At 38.4% G+C, this 21,176-nt stretch overlaps 1 protein-coding gene across 1 annotated transcript in view; it reads right to left on the bottom strand.

The window, feature by feature from the left end:
* Positions 1-21,176, bottom strand: part of RAD51B (RAD51 paralog B) — a gene marked incomplete at both ends in the record, with an annotated part of 653,574 nt that overhangs the window by 614,649 nt on the left and 17,749 nt on the right. Inside the window, 3 exons of the mRNA XM_084240286.1 lie at positions 3,928-4,111; positions 5,218-5,337; positions 20,568-20,704. Of these exons, the coding sequence (XP_084096412.1) occupies positions 3,928-4,111; positions 5,218-5,337; positions 20,568-20,704 (441 nt within the window). The remainder of the gene's footprint in view (positions 1-3,927; positions 4,112-5,217; positions 5,338-20,567; positions 20,705-21,176) is intronic.

The following is a 21,176-nucleotide window of genomic DNA, read 5'->3' as shown; positions in this document are numbered from 1 at the left end:
TGCGGCGCCGGTTCGATCCCCGGCTGCTCCCCGGCCACCGGAGGAGGGTCCCACATGGCGCGCAGACCTCTCCTGCCGCCCGCTGCTCCCCTCAGCAGTGTACTTCGGTCCTTCTGCCTGCTCTGCTCCCTGCTCTGGCTCTGGTGAATTCTCTCACCCTCCCGGCTTCTGACTGTACCCAGTGCATGTATAAACCAAACAAACAAACAAACAAATAGATAAATAAAATAAGACATGCCTCTAGAAAAATTAAAAAAAAAAAAATCCTATTAATCTAATATATAACTTACAATATGTATAATGACTTTCTGTGTATGGCAATTAGAAGTCAACAACAGACAATATAACCATAATCACAAGGTATTTTTGATAAACATTATTTAAATTCTTATTTTCATCAAGTATCTAGAAACAGTTTCAGGACCCATTGTTTTTTCCAATACTAACATGGACATATTTTAAAAAGACAAAGGTTCTACATCTTACATCCAATAGCAGAGTGTTCCTTATACTTCCTCCCCCCTCCCCCCATTAACTTCAGGGCAAAAAATTCTGAAAGACTGGTATGACTATGTTTTTCAAATTGTAGTCTATGAACATATTTAAAGGTCTATAAATTGAGAATATTTAAATTTTATGCTTTCATATAAATGATGACTTCAAAATATTAGTATAGGTATTTTATAATTGAAAACTGCCACGAGATATTAATGCCTGCTTTAAATCAAGTAATGCCAAGTAGTACTACTTTAATCATCAGGGACTAATGAGAAACAAGCAATGGCAGACTTCAAACATAAATGCATTCATGCCCAGGTGAGGGCCAAATGATGTCACCCTTCCCAAACAGAGGAAGGTTTTGTAGTTGCTTAAACACGGAAAAAATGTGGGAAAGTTGAGTCATCATATGAACAAAAGTATGTGTATATAAATTCAAAAGAATCTGTGTGTAAGTTAGTATATATTATAAGCAATAATCTAATTTAGCAAATTACCATCTATAGTATTAGAGTAATTTGAATAGTACTATGTTGTTTGTAAACACAACCCATTTTTATGTTTTTAGAAGTATTAGCTCTATAATTCTTCATATTTCTGTGATATTATAAAACTGAAGTCAGCCATCGAGGCTCATAAGCATATAACTCGCATTTCAACAAGGTCAATGCCTTAAAATAGCTTGATAAAAGTCTGTTTTCATGAACAGACTGCTCTTTTTTCTTTTCTCTCAATTCCTCAAACTGGTAGTTTATGGTAGAACAAGTCCCAGGTCCTGAGTCTAGAGAGAATATAATAGGGTCCAGATCAGGGGTTGACCATGGATCAAATCTGGCCCTCCATCTGTTTTTGTTACCAAAGATTTATTGAACCACAACTATATTCCTTTGTTTACAAAAATGTTTATGGGCTACTTTCACACTGCAAGGACAGAGTTGGGCCATGGAGACTGTGTGGCCCACAAGCTGAAATTATTGCTGTCGGTCCCTTTATACAAAAAGCTAATGAGTGTTGGCCTAGATAAGCTAACTGGGCAAAATGAGAATGGGTTCACTAGCAACTGAAAGTCTTAAAACAAATAAATGCAAAACAAAGTATTACCGTTTCCAGTTGTGGTCAGTGGCTATTTTTAGGTTTGCTAATTGTTCTATATATTTTGGTGCACCATTGGTGCACATATACTGATGAATGTTAAGCTTCCTGATATATTGATCTCTTAATCATTATATAATTCCATCCATATCTAGTTACCTCTTTAGCTGAAAGTTTATCTAACAAGTATGACCGTTTCTGCCTTATAGGGGGATCCCAAACAAAGCATAGTAAGAGATATGGGGTTAAGTCTCAGTGCTATCACCACTAAGGCTTGAGTTCGATCCCCACTCAGGGAGCTGACCCAAACGTGATGCAGCCGACCTCTCCTGTTCCCCTTAGCAGTGTATTTCAGTAAATACGCCTATTCTGCTCCCCGCTCTGTCACTGGTGAATCATCTCACCACCCCACACCTCTTGCCTACACCCCATATCTTCTACGCAAAATTTTTTTTTTAAAGTCTAGCTTTAAAGCTGGAAAGTTTACGACTTTCCATTTAAGTGGGATAATAAGAGTAAGAAAATGCTGACATTTTCTAAAGGAAGTATATTTCAAAAGACTTCAAAAACCAATATTTGCCACAAAAACTAATACTACACTGTTTTGTATAAGTACATACTATATTATGCAGTTATCTCTAAACAGAAACATAAAGGCAAAGATGGTGACATGAGGATATTAAGAATCTATTCATTCAGAGGGCACTGTTTAAAAAAAAAAAAGTAGAGGGCCTCCCCTAGTGGCGCATCGGTTGAGCGCTGGGTTGCGAAGCTGCCCGCAGCCTCTGCAGCGCCAGTTCGATCCCCGGCCACGGGTGAGGGTCCCACATGGCACCCAGACCTCTCCTGCTGCCCGCTGCTCCCCTCAGCAGTGTATTTCTTTGTCAGTCTGCCTGCTCTGTTCCCCGCTCTGGTGAATTCTCTCGCCCTCCCGCGCTTCTGACTGTACCAAGTGCTTGTATAAATAAATAAAATAAATCTTTAAAAAAAATAAAAATAAAAAAATAAAATAAAAAGTAGAGCCCCTTTCTTCACTCAGAAAAATAAGTCATCTCAGAAAAACAGAAAAGCATTAACTTATAATTACTATTTAAGAGCAAACAAATTCAACTTTTAAGTAAGTCAATGCTTATATTTTACACAGGATAAAGTGCAGCAACAATCATGCATTAAAAAATAAACATACATACTTAACTTTTTCATTTAATCAAGTAACTAAAATATTCTAAAATTTCCTTATTTTTCTTGACCAGGGATAACAGGGATTTGAATTTGTCATTTTAACTGACCACAGCGAATTTTAAGAAATGAGCAATATCCTGGATAATTTTTTTAGCACTTGACTTACCAAGAAATATATCATATATCCCAACAATAATTAAAAAGCTGTTAAAATATGTAAAATTTTTGCATTCCACATTTTCTCTCTTGACTTTTTGCTTGGGTTTATACATCTCAAAGACTATGTGGTAGTTTACTGGTACATATACTATATGTTACAAATAAGCAAAACTAAGTTTTCAAAGACACTAGCAAATCATTCATAAATAATTTAGAAATTTAAATTCTCACAACTAAATTTTATTTCCATTTAAGAAATTTGATTATCTCCTGTTGAGATGATGCATGGCTAAAACTAAAAAGCCTAATAATACTAAATATTGGTGAGGCGAAAGAACAAACAGAACTTTCCCACATGCTGCTAATGTAAAATAACTTGTTACATTTAGTTTTGGCACTTTACTAACCACAAACCTTTGCAATATACACTCATCTTCAGAATTCATGATCACAATTCCCACTACTGACAGCCATGTCAACAGTAACCAAACTTTCAAGGTTTCCTTAGTGACACTTCCATTACTATCACTCTGAACACATGAAAATATTCAATATTGGTCAAGTGACACAAAACAAAGTCTGTAGCATATAAAACAATACTGATTAGAATAACATAATATCGAAACCTAAAATACCTAGAAAACTGATAACTACTACCACAAAAGATATTGAATATAAGTAGGCCTAGGCAATTTTGTGGAGTCTCATTATTTGGTATTTATCTCAGTGTGATGAAAGTAATATATAATATGAAGAGTAAATGAGGGTAGAAAAGAAATAACCATAGGAACTCTTATCAATGACATTTAAATCTGTCTTAGGCTCAAATTATGAAAACATAAAATAATCTCAATAAACATGATGTTATTTACTATAGCAATTAGAACTATGTTACCTTTGAAAAGCCACTTGCTTTGCATTTCCTTTCTATTACCTGATATTATGTTCATAAACTTAATAGAAAAGAAATAAAAGAGGAAAAAAAGAAAAACTTACTGGGATTGAAAACTCCTCAGCCAAATACTTCAAGGAGGCTGCTTCTCTTGCCAAGAATTTGTTTCTTTCTCTCATGTTGCCTTGAAGTTGTGGGTCAAACTCCTTTCTTACCACAGAAGCAACAGAGTCAATAATTACGAGTTTAACTCCTTTAGAAATAATTTCTTCTTCCAAGGATTCAATCCTGTTAAAACAAAATTTGTGAAATACTGGAAACATTAAAGGAAAATTTGGTAAAATGGAGTACTGCAAAGATTAATCAACTTTAAAACAACAAAAATTGTTCTTCCCTATATTACAGTAATGGTTACAGCTCTCCTATGCATACTGCATGCTTTTGAAAATGGGCCACAATGTTTGTTTTGTTTCATCCTTTGGTTCTTATATGATACTGCTAAATCTCCAATTTTAGAGCAGAACTACTTGGGATGGCCAGTCTCCAAAATGGCCTGCATTTACTTCCACTCCACAGTATTCACACTTCTGTGGAGTCCCCTGCCCTACTCTTAGCAGGGTTGGGCTATTGATTAATAGCATTTAACAAAGTGATGCCACTTCGGAGAATAGGTTATAAATGGCTATAGCTTCCAACTTGGACTCCCTGTCACTTGCTCATGCTCTTTCATATCACTCACACCAGGGGAGGCAAAGTACCATGTTGTAAGCAGCCCTATGGAGAGGCCCAAATGAAGAGGAAAAAACATCCAGCAAGGAAGGAAGGTTTTCCAGCAACAGTATGAATGGATGTTCTGAGATTCTCCAGCCCTAATTGAGCCTTGAGATGACTACAATCCTATCCAACAGCTTGATTTTTGAGCAAACCTGAGCCAGAAACACGCAGCTAAGCTGCCCTCAAATACCCGACCCTCAGAAACTATGTGAGGTAATATATATTTGCCATTTTTTTCATGCTAAAATTCACAGTTTTATTTTTATTTTTTTTAATAAATTTTATTTTTATATTCCCCATACAATTGCAACCCCCTTATTTTGACCCCAATCCCTCCCCTCCCCACCCCCCAATATTTGCCATTTTAAACTGTTCAACTCTGGAGGCACTTTATTAATGAAACAATATACACTATTTAAAATATTAATTAAATCTGAAATACTTTGCTCAATATTTTTTTCCATTTTTAAAGAAAAACATCATCAATTGGCTGTAGTAAATAAAGAACAACACTAAAAAATTATTTCCCATAATCTGAATAGGCAGGCACTTTTATTTCAATTAGAAGTTGGAACATGAAAAAAATGGTAAATCTTCTACCAAAATCAAAAATGGTATACCTTTGTAGAACTTCATCACAGCTGAGTTCTCGATAAAGATGAACTTTACTGCTTGTCAAAAGTAATTTTTCTTCATTGTTAAAGTAGCTGGGAAATCGGGATTCTGCTATTTCAACCAATCTGGCGGTAGGAGGCAGTAGGGGGGAAAATAGCACAAGTGAAAATAGTCAGTGGCATTTAAGGTCATACTGCTAAACCTCTAATGAATTTTGTTTTTTTTTTTTTAAAGTCTGCATTTTTTTAAGATTTATTTATTTATTTATACAAGCACTGGGTACAGTCAGAAGCGCGGGAGGGTGAGAGAATTCACCAGAGCCACAGCAGGGAGCAGAGCAGGCAGAAGGACTGAAGTACACTGCTGAGGGGAGCAGCGGGCGGCAGGAGAGGTCTGCGCGCCATGTGGGACCCTCCTCCAGTGGCCGGGGAGCAGCCGGGGATCGAACCGGCGCTGCAGAGGCTGCGGGTAGCTTCGCAACCCAGCACTCAACCACTGCGCCACCGGGGAGGCCCTCTAATGAATTTTAATTAGGAAATTCATAAGCTTCAAGGAACACTAGAACAAGTCTTATCAGTAGAGTAAGTATGAACAAGATGGCATAATGCACAATTTTAGAATGTAAGCCCTCCTTTATAAGCACTGAGAGGTCAGTGGTCAGAGCTTGAGATCAGCAACAGTGTTTAGGTCTCATGTACTGTTGAGCAAAAATAATGTCTCTAATGTTTATCTTTCTGGGAATAAATGTTTTCTATAAATGATGACTTGATTAGAAGTTATAAGATTAGTAAATAAGGAAAATATTTTCTTTTTCATGATTGAAACAAATATATTTGAATAAATATAGAATATTATTCTAATAATCAGGTATCAGCTATAATCTCCATGTCTTAGATGAGAAAAGTATACTTTCACATAAAACTTAATACATACAAAATAAATGCTAACAAATGATTTCTTGGTAAACAGGAAATCGTGTTCTAAACAAATGAATGTTACCAATATTTCCTTGGTAAACAAAAAAAAATGATTTTGTAAACACTGAATTCTGACCTCAAAGCTAGATCTGACGCATGAGGTAGAGGACCACAAAGGTAGGAGGCAACTGTCAGCATTAGCAGTATATGACATGAAGAGCAATACGAGACATTCTAAGTATTTCTGATTAAAAATTCCTAAAAGAGGGGGGGCGGAGCAACTTGGCGGCGAGGAGACTCTGCGAGTAAGATCTCCCATTAAAAAAAGTTAATAGGGAGGAAAAGCGGCAGGTCCCAGTGAGAACTGGGACATGGAAGATAAACGGGTGACTCCAGCAAACTACCCGAAGAAGAAAGTGGCCATAAAAGAGGACCAGAAGAGAGGGAAGCGCAGAACCCTGCTCCCTTCCCCCGCCCACAGAGGCGGCACTATCCGACCGGCAGAGAGGAGGGAAACAACAAACTAAAACGGCCAACAAGAACAAAGGACGCAGCAAGTGGGACTGTGAGTGGAAAGGAACTACTGCAGCCACCACACCCCGTGAACGGGAGCTGTGGAGAACCCTGCAGGATCCGCCGAGGAGGTGAGCTCCCGGCGCCATTAAAGAGAGACCCCGCCCCCCAGGAGGAGGCCAGCACCAGCACACAGCCCCTGCCACCTGGTAAGCTTGCGCAGAAAGCGGCGCGCTTGAAAAGCAGGCGCGGATCGCGGTCAGGATTGCGCGGAAAAGCAGCGCGCTGGAAAACCAAGTGCGGATCGGAATCGGCATCGCGCGCAGAAAAGACAGATTTATGGTCAACTAATCTTTGACAAAGGAGCAAAGAATATGCATTGGAGCAAAGAAAGTTTGTTCAATAAATGGTGCTGGGAAAACTGGGTCGCTACATGCAAAAGAATGAAGCTTGACCACCACCTCACACCATACCCAAAAATCAACTCAAAATGGATTAAAGAACTAGACATAAGACCTGAAACCATAAAATATATAGAAGGAAATATAGGCGAAACACTACGTGATTTGCACATCAAAGACATCTTTACAGACACATCACCCAAAGCAGTGATAGTGAAGGCAAAGATAAACAGCTGGGACTACATCAAATTAAAGAGCTTTTGCACAGCAAAAGAGACAATAACAAAAACAAAGAGAAACCCCACAAACTGGGAGAACATTTTTGCACCCAACACTAATGATAAAGGACTGATCACAAAAATCTACAAAGAGCTGATGAGACTCAACAACAACAAAGAAAATAATCCAGTCAAAAAATGGGCAGAAGAGCTTAAAAGAAACTTCTCTGAAGAGGAAATGCAAATGGCCAACAGGCATATGAAAAAATGTTCAACATCACTTGTCATCAGGGAAATGCAAATCAAAACTACCATGAGATACCATCTTACACCAGTGAGAATGGCACATATTAAAAAAACTAGCAACAACAAATGTTGGCGAGGGTGTGGAGAAAAAGGAACTCTTCTGCACTGTTGGTGGGAGTGCAAACTGGTCCAACCACTGTGGAAAGCTGTGTGGAGATTTCTGGACCTACTAAACATAGAGCTTCCATATGATCCAGCAATTCCACTCCTAGGTATTTACCCAAAGGACACAGAAACATCAATTCCAAAGAACACCTGCACCCCTATGTTTATAGCAGCACTGTTTACAATAGCTAAGCTTTGGAAACAACCCAAATGCCCAAAAATAGATGACTGGATCAAGAAGATGTGGTACATATATACCATGGAATATTACTCAGCATTCAAAAAAGATAAACACATGCAATTTGCTGCAACATGGATGGCGCTGGAAGGGATCATGCTCAGCGAAACAAGCCAAAAAGAAAAAGAAAAATACCGGATGGTCTCACTCATAGCAGGAATCTAGAAAACTTAAATAAGGGACCAGGAAAATGAATAACTATAAGAAAGTGAAAATCAAAATCAACAAAAAACTATGAACCAGAGACACTTTTAGGGGGGCGGGGGCGGGAGGGGAGGGATTGGGGTCAGAATGGGGGGCTGCAATTGTATGGGGAATATAACAATAAAATTTATAAAAAAAAAAAAAAAAACCAAAAAAAAAAAAAAAAGAAAAGCAAACGCGGATCCAGATCGCAGCTGCCCAGGTCCCCGCGCCTGCGACCTAGGCTTGCGGGGAGACGCGCGGAGGCCCTCCCTGAGTGAGCAGGAACCAGGTGCCCAGGCAGGGGAGCGGGATTCAAAAGGCGCCATTCCCGCACCACTGATCTGGGCTACAGCCCGCGTCCTGGAACTGAGGGCTTTGGAACTGAGACCCGGGGCACGAAATTAGGGGCGTGGGTTCCCCATGACAGTGGGGCACAAGGCTGACACAGCACCCCAAAGCCATTGAGGTGTACCCTACCATCCCCGCTCTGTTCCCTGTCCCACGGGGTGGAAAATCAGCTCCCCAAGGGCTCTAGGAGAGATCTCTGGCGCCACCTACCGACTTGAAGCCAGCAGAGACTCCTGAAGGAGCCAGTGGACAGCTGGGGAGTTAGCCCACACCGGGCCCCTTCCGACCAGTAGTCTGAGCCCACAGGGAGAGCGAGCACCCAAAGCCGGGGCAGACCAGGCGCGCAGAAGAGTGTGCCTGACACCGGACGCGCAGGGAGTGTGTCCCACATCACCATTTTAGAACAGGGACATTTCTTCAGTAAAGACTACCTGCAGAAGGCTTCCTCAGGAGCCAGAGGTGAGCGGGGGAAGTTCGCCCACGCCAGACCCCCTCTGGCCTGCAGTCCAAGCCCAGAGGGGGAGCAGGAACCCACCGCCGGGGCAGACCAGGCGCACAGGGGAGTGTGTCCCCACATTGGCATTTTAGAACAGGGACCTTTCTCCAGTAAAGACTGCTTGAAACTGACAGATGACTCCTGGAGGAACCAGAGGAGAGCAGAGAAGCTCACCCAAGATGCCGGCCAGTCCCAACTACACAGTGTCCCAACGCATACGGCAAATTAGAAAACAGACAGTAGGGAGGAGAAGAACCACACGCAACCTAGCAACTCTCCAGAGAAAAAGCACACCACAAAAAGAAAACCAGCCCCCAGATTGCAACGACAATAACTTGGAAGAATTTCTGAGCCTTCCAGAAAGAGAATTTAAAATTGCCGTGATTAAAAAACTGACAGAAGTCATAAAGGAAAACAGTGATAAGGGAAAAATAATCAACGATCAGAAGAATGCAATTGAGTCCCTAGAGAGGGAAAACAATGGTCAGAAGAAAGAAATTGAGTCCCTAAAGAGGGAAGTAAAAGAAATGCAGGAGATCAAAGAATTAATGGAAGAACTAAAGAATTCTGGGAAAAGCAATGAAAGCAGAATAGATGAAATGGAAGAACGAATAAGTAATCTTGAAGACACAGAAATAAAAAGAACCAAAACAGAAAAGGAAAGAGAAGTACGAGGGAAAAAGAACGAAGAAAGACTTCGGGAACTATCTGACTCCATGAGGAAAGGAAATATAAGAGTTATAGGAATACCAGAAGGAGAGGAGAGAGATGTAGGAACAGAGAAAATATTCAAAGAGATAATTGAAGAGAACTTCCCAAATGTGAAGAAGGAGCTGAAAATTGATATACAAGAAGCAAGAAGAACACCAAACTTCCACGACGAAAGGAAAAATACAGCAAGACACATAATAGTAAAGCTCCCAAGAATCCAGGACAAGGAAAAAATAATGAAGCTGGCAAGAGGGAAGAAACAGATAACATTCAAAGGAAAGCCAATCAGGCTCACAACAGACTTCTCCGAAGAAACACTACGGGCAAGGAGAGAGTGGAGGGACATAGTCAACAGACTCCAAGAAAACAGATGCCAACCAAGAATACTCTATCCCGCAAAGCTCTCCTTCCTCTTTGAAGAAAGAATATGGACCTTCCCAGACAAACAGAAACTCCGGAATTTCATTACAACTAAACCCCCACTCCAAAAATTACTACAAGTTGTCCTAAAGCCAGAACCTCAGAGGGACGAATAACAATGAAAGAAGGCCAAAAAAAAAAAAAGTTATTAAAAGAATAAATAAATAAAATCAAAGGAAAGACAATCACAATGGCAAATACAGATGCTAACATATCAATATTAACTCTAAATGTAAATGGACTAAACTCTTCAATAAAAAGACATAGAGTTGCAGCCTGGATTAAGAAACAAAACCCAACCTTTTGCTGTCTCCAGGAAACACATTTAGCTACAAAAGATAAAAATAGGCTCAAAGTTAAAGGATGGAAAACAATCCTACAAGCAAATGGACCAAAAAAGAAAGCAGGAACAGCTATACTTATATCAGATAAAACAGATTTCGAAATCAAAAAGATAAAAAGAGACCCCAATGGTCACTACATTATGATCAAGGGGACAATACTTCAAGAAGAAATAACACTCATTAACATATACTCACCAAACGAAGGAGCACCAAAATATATCAGACAACTGTTGTCCTCTCTGAAAACAGACATCGGAGAAAACACATACGTAGTGGGAGACTTCAACACACCACTATCAACAATGGATAGATCAACAAGACAAAAAATAAGTAAAGAAACCAAAGCTCTAAATAAGGACCTAGAGCAATTGGGCTTAACAGACATCTATAGAACACTAAACCCCAAAAAAACGGAGTACACATTTTTCTCAAGTGCACACGGATCATTCTCCAGGATCGATCACATACTGGGGCACAAGACAAACATCAACAGATACACCAAGATTGAAATCATATCAACCATCTTTTCTGACCATGAAGGCATCAAACTAGAAATAAACCATAAAAAGAAGGCAAGGAACTTTCCTACCTCATGGAGATTAAAAACCACACTACTGGAAGACCACTGGACTAATGAGGAGATCAAAGAAGAAATTAAAAAATTCTTTGAATTGAACGACAAGGAGGACACCAATATCCTAAATGTATGGGATGCAGCAAAAGCAGTAATAAGAGGAAAATATATAGCAATAGAAGCTCACATCAAGAAACAAGAAAGAACTCCAAGAAACAACCTAATCTCGAAGCTCAAAGATCTAGAAAAAGAACAACAAAAAAAACCCCAAAACCAGTAGAAGAAAAGAAATAATAAAAACCAAAGCAGAAATAAATGAAATTGAAACTAAAAAAACAATCCAAAAGATCAATGAAACCAAGAGCTGGTTCTTTGAAAAAATCAATAAAATAGACAAACCCCTAGCCAGGCTCACAAAGGAAAAAAGGGAGAAAGCACAAATAAACAGGATCATCAATGAAAGAGGAGAAATCACAACGGACACAGCAGAAATCAAAAGAATAATCAGTAACTACTATGAACAGTTATATGGAAACAAGTTTAACAATCTAGAGGAGATGGACAAATTCCTACAACTCTACAATCACCCAAAGCTAGATAAAGAAGAAATAGAACACCTAAACAGACCAATTACAATTAGTGAAATTGAAATGGTAATCAAAAACCTCCCCAAAAACAAAAGCCCAGGACCTGATGAATTTACAAATGAATTCTACCAAACATTCAGAGACGAATTAGTGCCTATCCTTCACAAACTCTTCCAAAAAATTGAGAAGGAAGGGACAATACCAAACACGTTCTATGAAGCCAACATTACACTAATACCAAAACCGAACAAGGACAACACAAAAAAGGAAAACTACAGGCCAATCTCCCTAATGAACACTGATGCAAAAATCCTCAATAAAATTTTAGCTATCAGAATCCAACAATGTATCCATAAGATAATTCACCACGACCAAGTAGGATTCATTCCAGGGACACAAGGATGGTTCAACATCCGAAAATCAATCAACGTTATCCAACACATCAACAAAAAGAAATATAAAAACCATATGATAATATCAATAGATGCTGAGAAAGCTTTCGACAAAGTGCAACACCCATTCATGATAAAAGCCCTTGAAATTCTTGGGATACAAGGAACATACCTCAACATCATAAAGGCCATCTATGACAAGCCAACAGCCAGTATCATTCTCAATGGTGAAAAGCTGAAAGCAATTCCATTAAGATCTGGAACAAGACAAGGATGTCCACTCTCACCACTGCTTTTCAATATAATACTGGAAGTCCTAGCCAGGGCAATAAGACAAGAGAAAGACATCCAAGGAATCCAAATAGGAAAAGAAGAAGTCAAACTATCACTATTTGCAGACGATATGATATTATACATAGAGAACCCCAAAAACTCCACAGAAAAACTAATTCAACTCATCAATCAGTTCAGTAAAGTGGCAGGATACAAAATCAACACGCAAAAGTCAGTAGCCTTCCTATACACAAACATAAATCTGAAGAAGAAGAAATCAAAAAAACCATCCCTTTTGTTATTGAAACAAAAAAATCAAATATTTGGGAATAAATCTAACAAAAGAGGTAAAGGACCTATACAAAGAAAACTATAAAACACTGTTAAAAGAAATAGAAGAAGACACAAAGAAATGGAAAAACATCCCCTGCTCATGGATTGGAAGAATAAACATTATTAAAATGGCCATCCTTCCAAAAGCAATATACAAATTCAATGCTATTCCAATCAAAATTTCAATGTCATTCTTCAAAGAAATAGAACAATTATTGATGAAATTCATATGGAATCACAAAAAACCCCGAATAGCCAAAGCTCTCCTGAAAAAAAAAGAAGGGAATGGAGGCATCACACTCCCAGACGTCAAACTCTACTACAAAGCCATAATCATCAAAACTGCATGGTATTGGAACAAGAACAGACATACAGACCAATGGAATCGAATAGAAAATCCAGAAATAAACCCACAGATTTATGGTCAACTAATCTTTGACAAAGGAGCAAAGACTATGCATTGGAGCAAAGAAAGTTTGTTCAATAAGTGGTGCTGGGAAAACTGGGTCGCTACATGCAAAAGAATGAAGCTTGACCACTACCTCACACCATACACAAAAATCAACTCAAAATGGATTAAAGAACTAGACATAAGACCTGAAACCATAAAATATATAGAAGGAAATATAGGCGAAACACTACGTGATTTGCACATCAAAGACATCTTTACAGACACATCACCCAAAGCAGTGATAGTGAAGGCAAAGATAAACAGCTGGGACTACATCAAATTAAAGAGCTTCTGCACAGCAAAAGAGACAATAACAAAAACAAAGAGAAACCCCACCAACTGGGAGAACATTTTTGCACCCAACACTAATGATAAAGGACTGATCACAAAAATCTGCAAAGAGCTGATAAGACTCAACAACAACAAAGAAAACAATCCAGTCAAAAAATGGGCAGAAGAGCTAAAAAGAAACGTCTCTGAAGAGGAAATGCAAATGGCCAACAGGCATATGAAAAAATGTTCAACATCACTTGTCATCAGGGAAATGCAAATCAAAACTACCATGAGATACCATCTTACACCAGTGAGAATGGCACATATTAAAAAAACTAGCAACAACAAATGTTGGCGAGGGTGTGGAGAAAAAGGAACTCTCCTGCACTGTTGGTGGGAGTGCAAACTGGTCCAACCACTATGGAGAGCTGTGTGGAGATTTCTGGACCTACTAAACATAGAGCTTCCATATGATCCAGCAATTCCACTCCTAGGTATTTACCCAAAGGACACAGAAACATCAATTCCAAAGAACACCTGCACCCCTATGTTTATAGCAGCACTGTTTACAATAGCTAAGCTTTGGAAACAACCCAAATGCCCAAAAATAGATGACTGGATCAAGAAGATGTGGTACATATATACCATGGAATATTACTCAGCATTCAAGAAAGATAAACACATGCAATTTGCAGCAACGTGGATGGCGCTGGAAGGGATCATGCTCAGCGAAATAAGCCAAAAAGAAAAAGAAAAATACCGGATGGTCTCACTCATAGCAGGAATCTAGAAAACTTAAATAAGAGACCAGGAAAATGAATAACTATAAGAAAGTGAAAATCAAAATCAACAAAAAACTATGAACCAGAGACACTTTTAGGGGGGCGGGAGGGGAGGGATTGGGGTCAGAATGGGGGGGCTGCAATTGTATGGGGAATATAAAAATAAAATTTATTATCTAAAAAAATAAATAAATAAAAATAAATAAATAAATAAAAATTCCTAAAAGAAAACTCTTTGAATCTTTTACTTAAAATGATACTTTAACAGCTCTCCTGTCTGCCTATGACTGTATAGATGCTTCTCTTTTCTCCTTCTCCTAATAAATGTGTCCTATTAAAATGTAAAATATAAAGTAAAACGATACTGAGTCTCAGACTCAGTGGAGTCTGAGACTAATAACACCAAAGTTTTGAGGCATTGAGGCAGCGGAAGTGGATACCCTTTGGGGAGCAACTCAATAAAAAGTTCATAAGCCATTGCACATCGGGAAAAAAAGTAGGGGGCCTCCCTGGTGGCACAGGGGTTAAAGTGTCAGCGTCACCAAGCTATTGCCAACCACTGCAGCATGAGTTTGATTCCCTGCCACGGAGCTAGCTGACCCACATGATGCAGCAGACCTCTCCTACTTCGCCTGCTGCTCCCCTCAGCAGTGAATTTCAGTAGATCTGCCTGTTCTGCTCCCCACTCTGTCTCTGATGAGTCCTCTCACCTCCCCAATACAGCTCTGCCCTGCACCCCAGTTCTTGGATGCATTTTTTTTAAAAAATAATAAAATGATTTTTTTATCAGCCTACTATATAACCACCCAAGGAGGACTTGAAGAGGGACTGTAAACACTAAAACCATCCTATATTTGCTGTTCCTTTTATATACAAAAGTACATAAAAACAATGTTTTCATTTCTAGATAATTTAAGACTTCCAAGAAGAGGTAGAGAACTTTAAAGAGATCAACAAAAATAAGTTTCTCACATGTGCTATAATCAGAAATTAAATAGAAAAATCTAAAGCAGGAAAAAAAATTAACACCATTTTCAAAAGTATATTTTGAAAAATTTGAAAACATACAATTAGTTTGAAAAGGAAAAGTTACTTTTAGAGTAAGGAATAACACAAAAGTTGTGCAGAGAATGAAGACAAAATGGATGAAATGACCCTCCAGAAGAGCTTGAGAGAGACAGAAATTGAAGAAAAGGAGGAAATGATCTAAGTGATGAAAGCCAAGAAGAGACAACTTTAGCAAAGGCAGGAATGGAAAGTTTTGAGGGTTTGGGGAAAATGTGTAAATTTTTTTGAATATCACAACTCTGCTGAGTTTAGTGGTACTCAGAAAAGTCAGCTAGAAATCTCTGGTAATGGTAACCCCTGTATTTTTAATAGCATAGGTATGGCAATGTTTACCAGAAACATGGAAGTTTTTTCCAAATTTGGATGCCCAGGTATTTAGGAACCAGACTGAGACTACCTAACACAGCAGACAGAAAATAATAATATTCTCCTCCAACAAAAGGCTGGATTTCAAATAATTGGGAATAAATCTAACAAAAGAGGTAAAGGACCTATACAAAGAAAACTATAAAACACTGTTAAAACAAATAGAAGACACAAAGAAATGGAAAGACATCCCCTGCTCATGGATTGGAAGAATAAACATTATTAAAATGGCCATCCTACCAAAAGCAATATACAGATTCAATGCTATTCCAATCAAAATTTCAATGTCATTCTTCAAAGAAATAGAACAATTATTGATGAAATTCATATGGAATTACCAAAAACCCCGAATAGCCAAAGCTCTCCTGAAAAAAAAAGAAGGGAATGGAGGCATCACACTCCCAGACTTCAAACTATACTACAAAGCCATAATCATCAAAACTGCATGGTATTGGAACAAGAACAGACATACAGACCAATGGAATCGAATAGAAAATCCAGAAATAAACCCACAGATTTATGGTCAACTAATCTTTGACAATGGAGCAAAGACTATGCATTGGAGCAAAGAAAGTTTGTTCAATAAATGGTGCTGGGAAAACTGGGTCGCTACATGCAAAAGAATGAAGCTTGACCACTACCTAACACCATACACGAAAATCAACTCAAAATGGATTAAAGAACTAGACATAAGACCTGAAACCATAAAATACATAGAAGGAAATATAGGCGAAACACTACATGATATGCACATCAAAGACATCTTTACAGACACATCACCCAAAGCAGTGATAGTGAAGGCAAAGATAATCAGCTGGGACTACATCAAATTAAAGAGCTTCTGCACAGCAAAAGAGACAATAACAAAAACAAAGAGAAACCCCACCAACTGGGAGAACATTTTTGCACACAACACTAATGATAAAGGACTGATCACAAAAATCTGCAAAGAGCTGATGAGACTCAACAACAACAAAGAAAATAATCCAGTCAAAAAATGGGCAGAAGAGCTAAAAAGAAACGTCTCTGAAGAGGAAATGCGTATGGCCAACAGGCATATGAAAAAATGTTGAACATCACTTGCAATCAGAGAAATGCAAATCAAAACTACCATGAGATACCATCTTACACCAGTGAGAATGGCACATATTAAAAAAACTAGCAACAACAAATGTTGGCGAAGTTGTAGAGAAAAAGGAACTCTCCTGTACTGTTGGTGGGAGTGCAAACTGGTCCAACCACTATGGAGAGCTGTGTGGAGATTTCTGGACCTACTAAACATAGAGCTTCCATATGATCCAGCAATTCCACTCCTAGATATTTACCCAAAGGACACAGAAACATCAATTCCAAAGAGCACCTGCACCCCTATGTTTATAGCAGTACTGTTTACAATAGCTAAGCTTTGGAAACAACCCAAATGCCCAAAAATAGATGACTGGATCAAGAAGATGTGGTACATATATACCATGGAATATTACTCAGCATTCAAAAAAGATAAACACATGCAATTTGCAGCAACATGGATGGTGCTGGAAGGGATCATGCTCAGTGAAATAAGCCAGAAAGAAAAAGAAAAATACCAGATGGTTTCACTCACAGCAGGAATCTAGAAAACTTAAATAAGGGACCAGGAAAATGAATAACTATAAGAAAGTGAAAATCAAAATCAACAAACAACTATGAACCAGAGACACTCTATGGGGGGTGAGGGGTGGGGAGGGGAGGGATTGGGGTCAAAATAAGGGGATTGCAATTGTATGGGAATATAAAAATAAAAAATTATTTTAAAAAAAATAGGCTGGATTTCAATTAGAGGCTTGAGTGGTGGAAGGTTTTAAACCTACACTTCTCTCACTCCACTGAGGTCCCTCAGAAGGAAGGCCTCAACTTACTTTATTCATAGTTACCACATTAAGTAACTATAAAAGAGTGTTTTTTTGCATACCAACATGCTATACTTTTCTATAAGTTTTCCAATATAATTTTTATCTTTAAAAATCTATCTGAAAAATAAAAATCAAAAACCAAATATACATGTATTCTATATGCTTCACATTAATTATAGCAATTTCTTGTGAAAATCATCACAAAGATCTTTTTTGGTTAGAACAAGCAAGAGGAAAGATCCCATCTTTTGCTCCAAGACAATTATTTAAAGCTTGAAAGCAATGCCATCTAGTGACACCTTTTGATAAAAATATTCCTTCCAAGGAATACACTTAAGCTTCATTCATTCAACAAATATTTATTGAGGATCTGCTATACACCAGGTACTATTCTGGGTGCTAAGGATGTGGCAAGAAACAACAGTCATAAAACAAACTAAAAAAATCCCTTTTCTCATGAACTGGGATTCTACTGAGACAAATAAATAAATACATATTATACACAGGTAAGCGCTGTAAAGAAAAGTGAATCAGGATGAGAAAACACAGTGTGATAGACGGGAGCAAGTGCTATTTTCTACAGGATAGATGGTCTGGGAAAGCCTCTTTAATAAAGTAATATGAGGTTTAAGCACAGGCTTAAGGGAGATGAGGAAATAAATCAAGTGGAGATGCAGTGACACAGCACATAGAAAGAGAAAATTACAGCAAGTGCAAAAGCCCAGATGTGGGAGGACTCCTGGTATGTTTGAGGAATAACAAGGAAGCAAAAAAGCTGGAATGCAGGAAGCAACGGGGAGAATTTAAAAAGGCCAGAAGGCTGGCTAGTGGGGAGGATCACATAAGAGCTGCAGGTCTGTGGTATTACGGTCAGCTGTTATTTAGCAAAATGGAAAACCTAAGAACAGGACTGACATGTCCTCATTTTTTTTTCCTTTAATCACTCTAGCTACAAACTGAAAAGACGTTGTAAATGGGCAAGGGTAAGGCAAGATTAACCAGAAGAGTAGTCCAGATAAGAGATGATGGGGACTTAATCTAAAGAATTCAGCCAATTCAATGACTCAGCATAACAAGTCAATGGTACTTCTGACCAACCAGGTATAAACTGGGAGTTCCCAGAGCATCCCTCCTCAAGTACAATGATCTGCTAGAATGGGTCACAGAATTCAGAAGGCACTTCAATTACTATTACCAGTACATTATAAAAGATCAATCAAATGAAAGAGATGACAGGGAAAGCTATGGAGTGGGGCAGAGCCTCCATGCTTGCCTTCTCTGGGCACACCGACCTCCCAGAACCTCAATGTGTTCACCAACCTGGAAGGTCTCCAAACCCTATCACTTGGAGATTTTTGTGGAGATTCCATTACATAAATATGATTGATTAATCACTAGTCATTGGTGATGCTAGCTTCTAGTCCCTCTCCCTTCCTCAGAGAAGAGGTTTAAGGTGAAGGGAGGGTGGGAAGGGGATGAAAGTTCCAGTCCTATAATCACATAATTATTTCCTCTGGCAACCAATTTCCATCAGAAGCTATTAAGGGACACGCCAAGAGTCACCTCAGCATAAACTCAGGTTTTGTAGGAAGGAGCTAATTATGAATAAAGAATGATGCTTCTCTCACCACAATCCCTCAAGAAATTCCAAACATTTTAGAAGTCCCTTTGCCAAGAACTAGGATAAAGATAAAATACGTATTTCTTATATATTACAATATTCAAATCTTACATCCATGATTGTTAGGGTTTATAATTTGGTAATATTCTATCATTCCTTCCGTTATTACTGGACTACATCTATAATAAAAAGACCTGTTAGTAATATATGTACATAGAAAAAAGGAGACTACATGCTAGATTTCCCTTTTTTTCACTCATTTTCAAAATTAGCTGCCTCTTCCTCCAACAGTGTTCAATTAGTTATTTTTCATTTCTTATTATTGTAGACTTATGGATAGAAACATTTCACATGTTTTAATTCACTGCAAATATTATTCTTACTGGTACTCAATTTGTTTCATCTTTGGCCAGTGAGAGCCTCTTTAAGTTGACGTCTGGGTCCTTCTGACACACCTGAAGTAGTCTGATAGCTCCTAGGTATCACATTCAACTTAAAAAATTCCTGCTCCAGAACTAAAATCAGTCACATTCCCAAAGAAACTTCATTTCTTTCAATAGAAAATGGTATCTGGATTTCATGATCTGAGAGTCACACCTGTCAATACACTCATCTATCAAAAATCTTCTGAACAGTTAATGTGTCAGTCACTGTATTTGGCTTTAAAGATACAAAGATACAACACTAACTCAAAGAGCTGACAAAGCAGTGGCATAGCCTTAAAAAGAATAAATAACCAAGAGAGAGATAACAATGTAAATAAGCTCTGGGTAAAATAATCCATTTGGAATTTAGCCCGTCAGGTAATATGCTTTGATCTAAATAGTGTTCTTAGAAATGAAGGAGAGATGTGATTCATAATGACATGGTTAAAGAAAGACTCAAAAGATTAGATCCACACTATACCTTTAATAGAACTGAGTCAGTCTCCAGGTGTAGAAGCACTACTGCTGATAAATGTCAGCAGGGAGCAAAGGACCAGACTTATCTCAGGTTCATAGAATTACACGAATAACTGAATGCCTCTCTCAGAGAATGGTTAAGGTTCTTGCCAAACCAAGGAAATCTTTTCTTTCCAAGCATGGATACACTTACTATTAGTGTGTTTCTTACATTCAATACCTGTGATTTCAAAGATGAAAGTAAAATATTTCTAAACTAATCAAAAATGTTTTGAAATTTGCAATTTTTCCATTAAGATTTTACTTCCAGCTAGAAATTAGTTACAGGCCTGCTTGTCTTTTGTCTTAATTTTCTCTCCACCATTTTCTACTTACATTCTTCCCCTCCCTTTCTTAAACTTCTTTCTTCCTGTCTGCAAAACACAGCTTATCCAGAAACCCCATTTGACCCAATAAGCATAGAAAGATGAAAAGAAACTGCTTCCTGCATCAATTTTAGAAGGAAAATTTCTTTAAAACAATATCTAGTATTCTGTATTCTCAGAAAACAAAGAAAATAAATGGTAACCTATTTGTAAATGTTTCATGCTGGACATAAGTTACAAAAATAAAGGATAACAATGGAAAATAATATCTCCTACCTTCCAGCACTGAAGGCTGATTCTGTGTCAATGTACACAACACCTCCTTCTAGTCCTCCCATGTTGGTAGGTAATGTAGCCAAAATACTCATCATTATACAAAACTGAGTTTTTCCACAACCTGGTGGACCTGTAATCTAAAAAAAAAAAAAAAAAAAAGTTATTTGTAGAAACATCACAAGCTAATCAAAGCAAAAATCTTTTTTAAGAACTTGCTACATAAATAATTTCTCTGGGTTCCCAAAGAAAATTAAGCCTTAATACTCTAACATCCATCCTGCACAATGATTAACTTCTCCCCTTTGCATCTGGATTGGGGGTACCATCCATAGTTACATACTATTGTAGCAGTGGGAAGGGTACAGTGCAGGATCTCTATGATACGAGCAGACGGGGTAAAGGAGGAGTCCTGGAGCCCTCAGTGGCTTTTCAGGCTTTTATTGGGATTTACCAGGTACACAGCAGGCAGGGGTGCCAGGGAAGCCAGGAGGCTGACAGGCCTCCCAACCCCCAGCAAGCCTTCACTCTATCTGGACTCTCCGGTGTTTTCTGGTTCTCCTGGCATTCCCGTGACATCGCCCTTATAAGCCCAGTCTTAGCCCAGGTGTA

Source organism: Talpa europaea (assembly GCF_964194135.1).
Source record: "Talpa europaea genome assembly, chromosome: 8".
NCBI classification, from domain to species: domain Eukaryota; kingdom Metazoa; phylum Chordata; class Mammalia; order Eulipotyphla; family Talpidae; genus Talpa; species Talpa europaea.
Note: the sequence above shows the minus strand (reverse complement) of the source record. Positions and strands in the feature narration are given on the sequence as shown.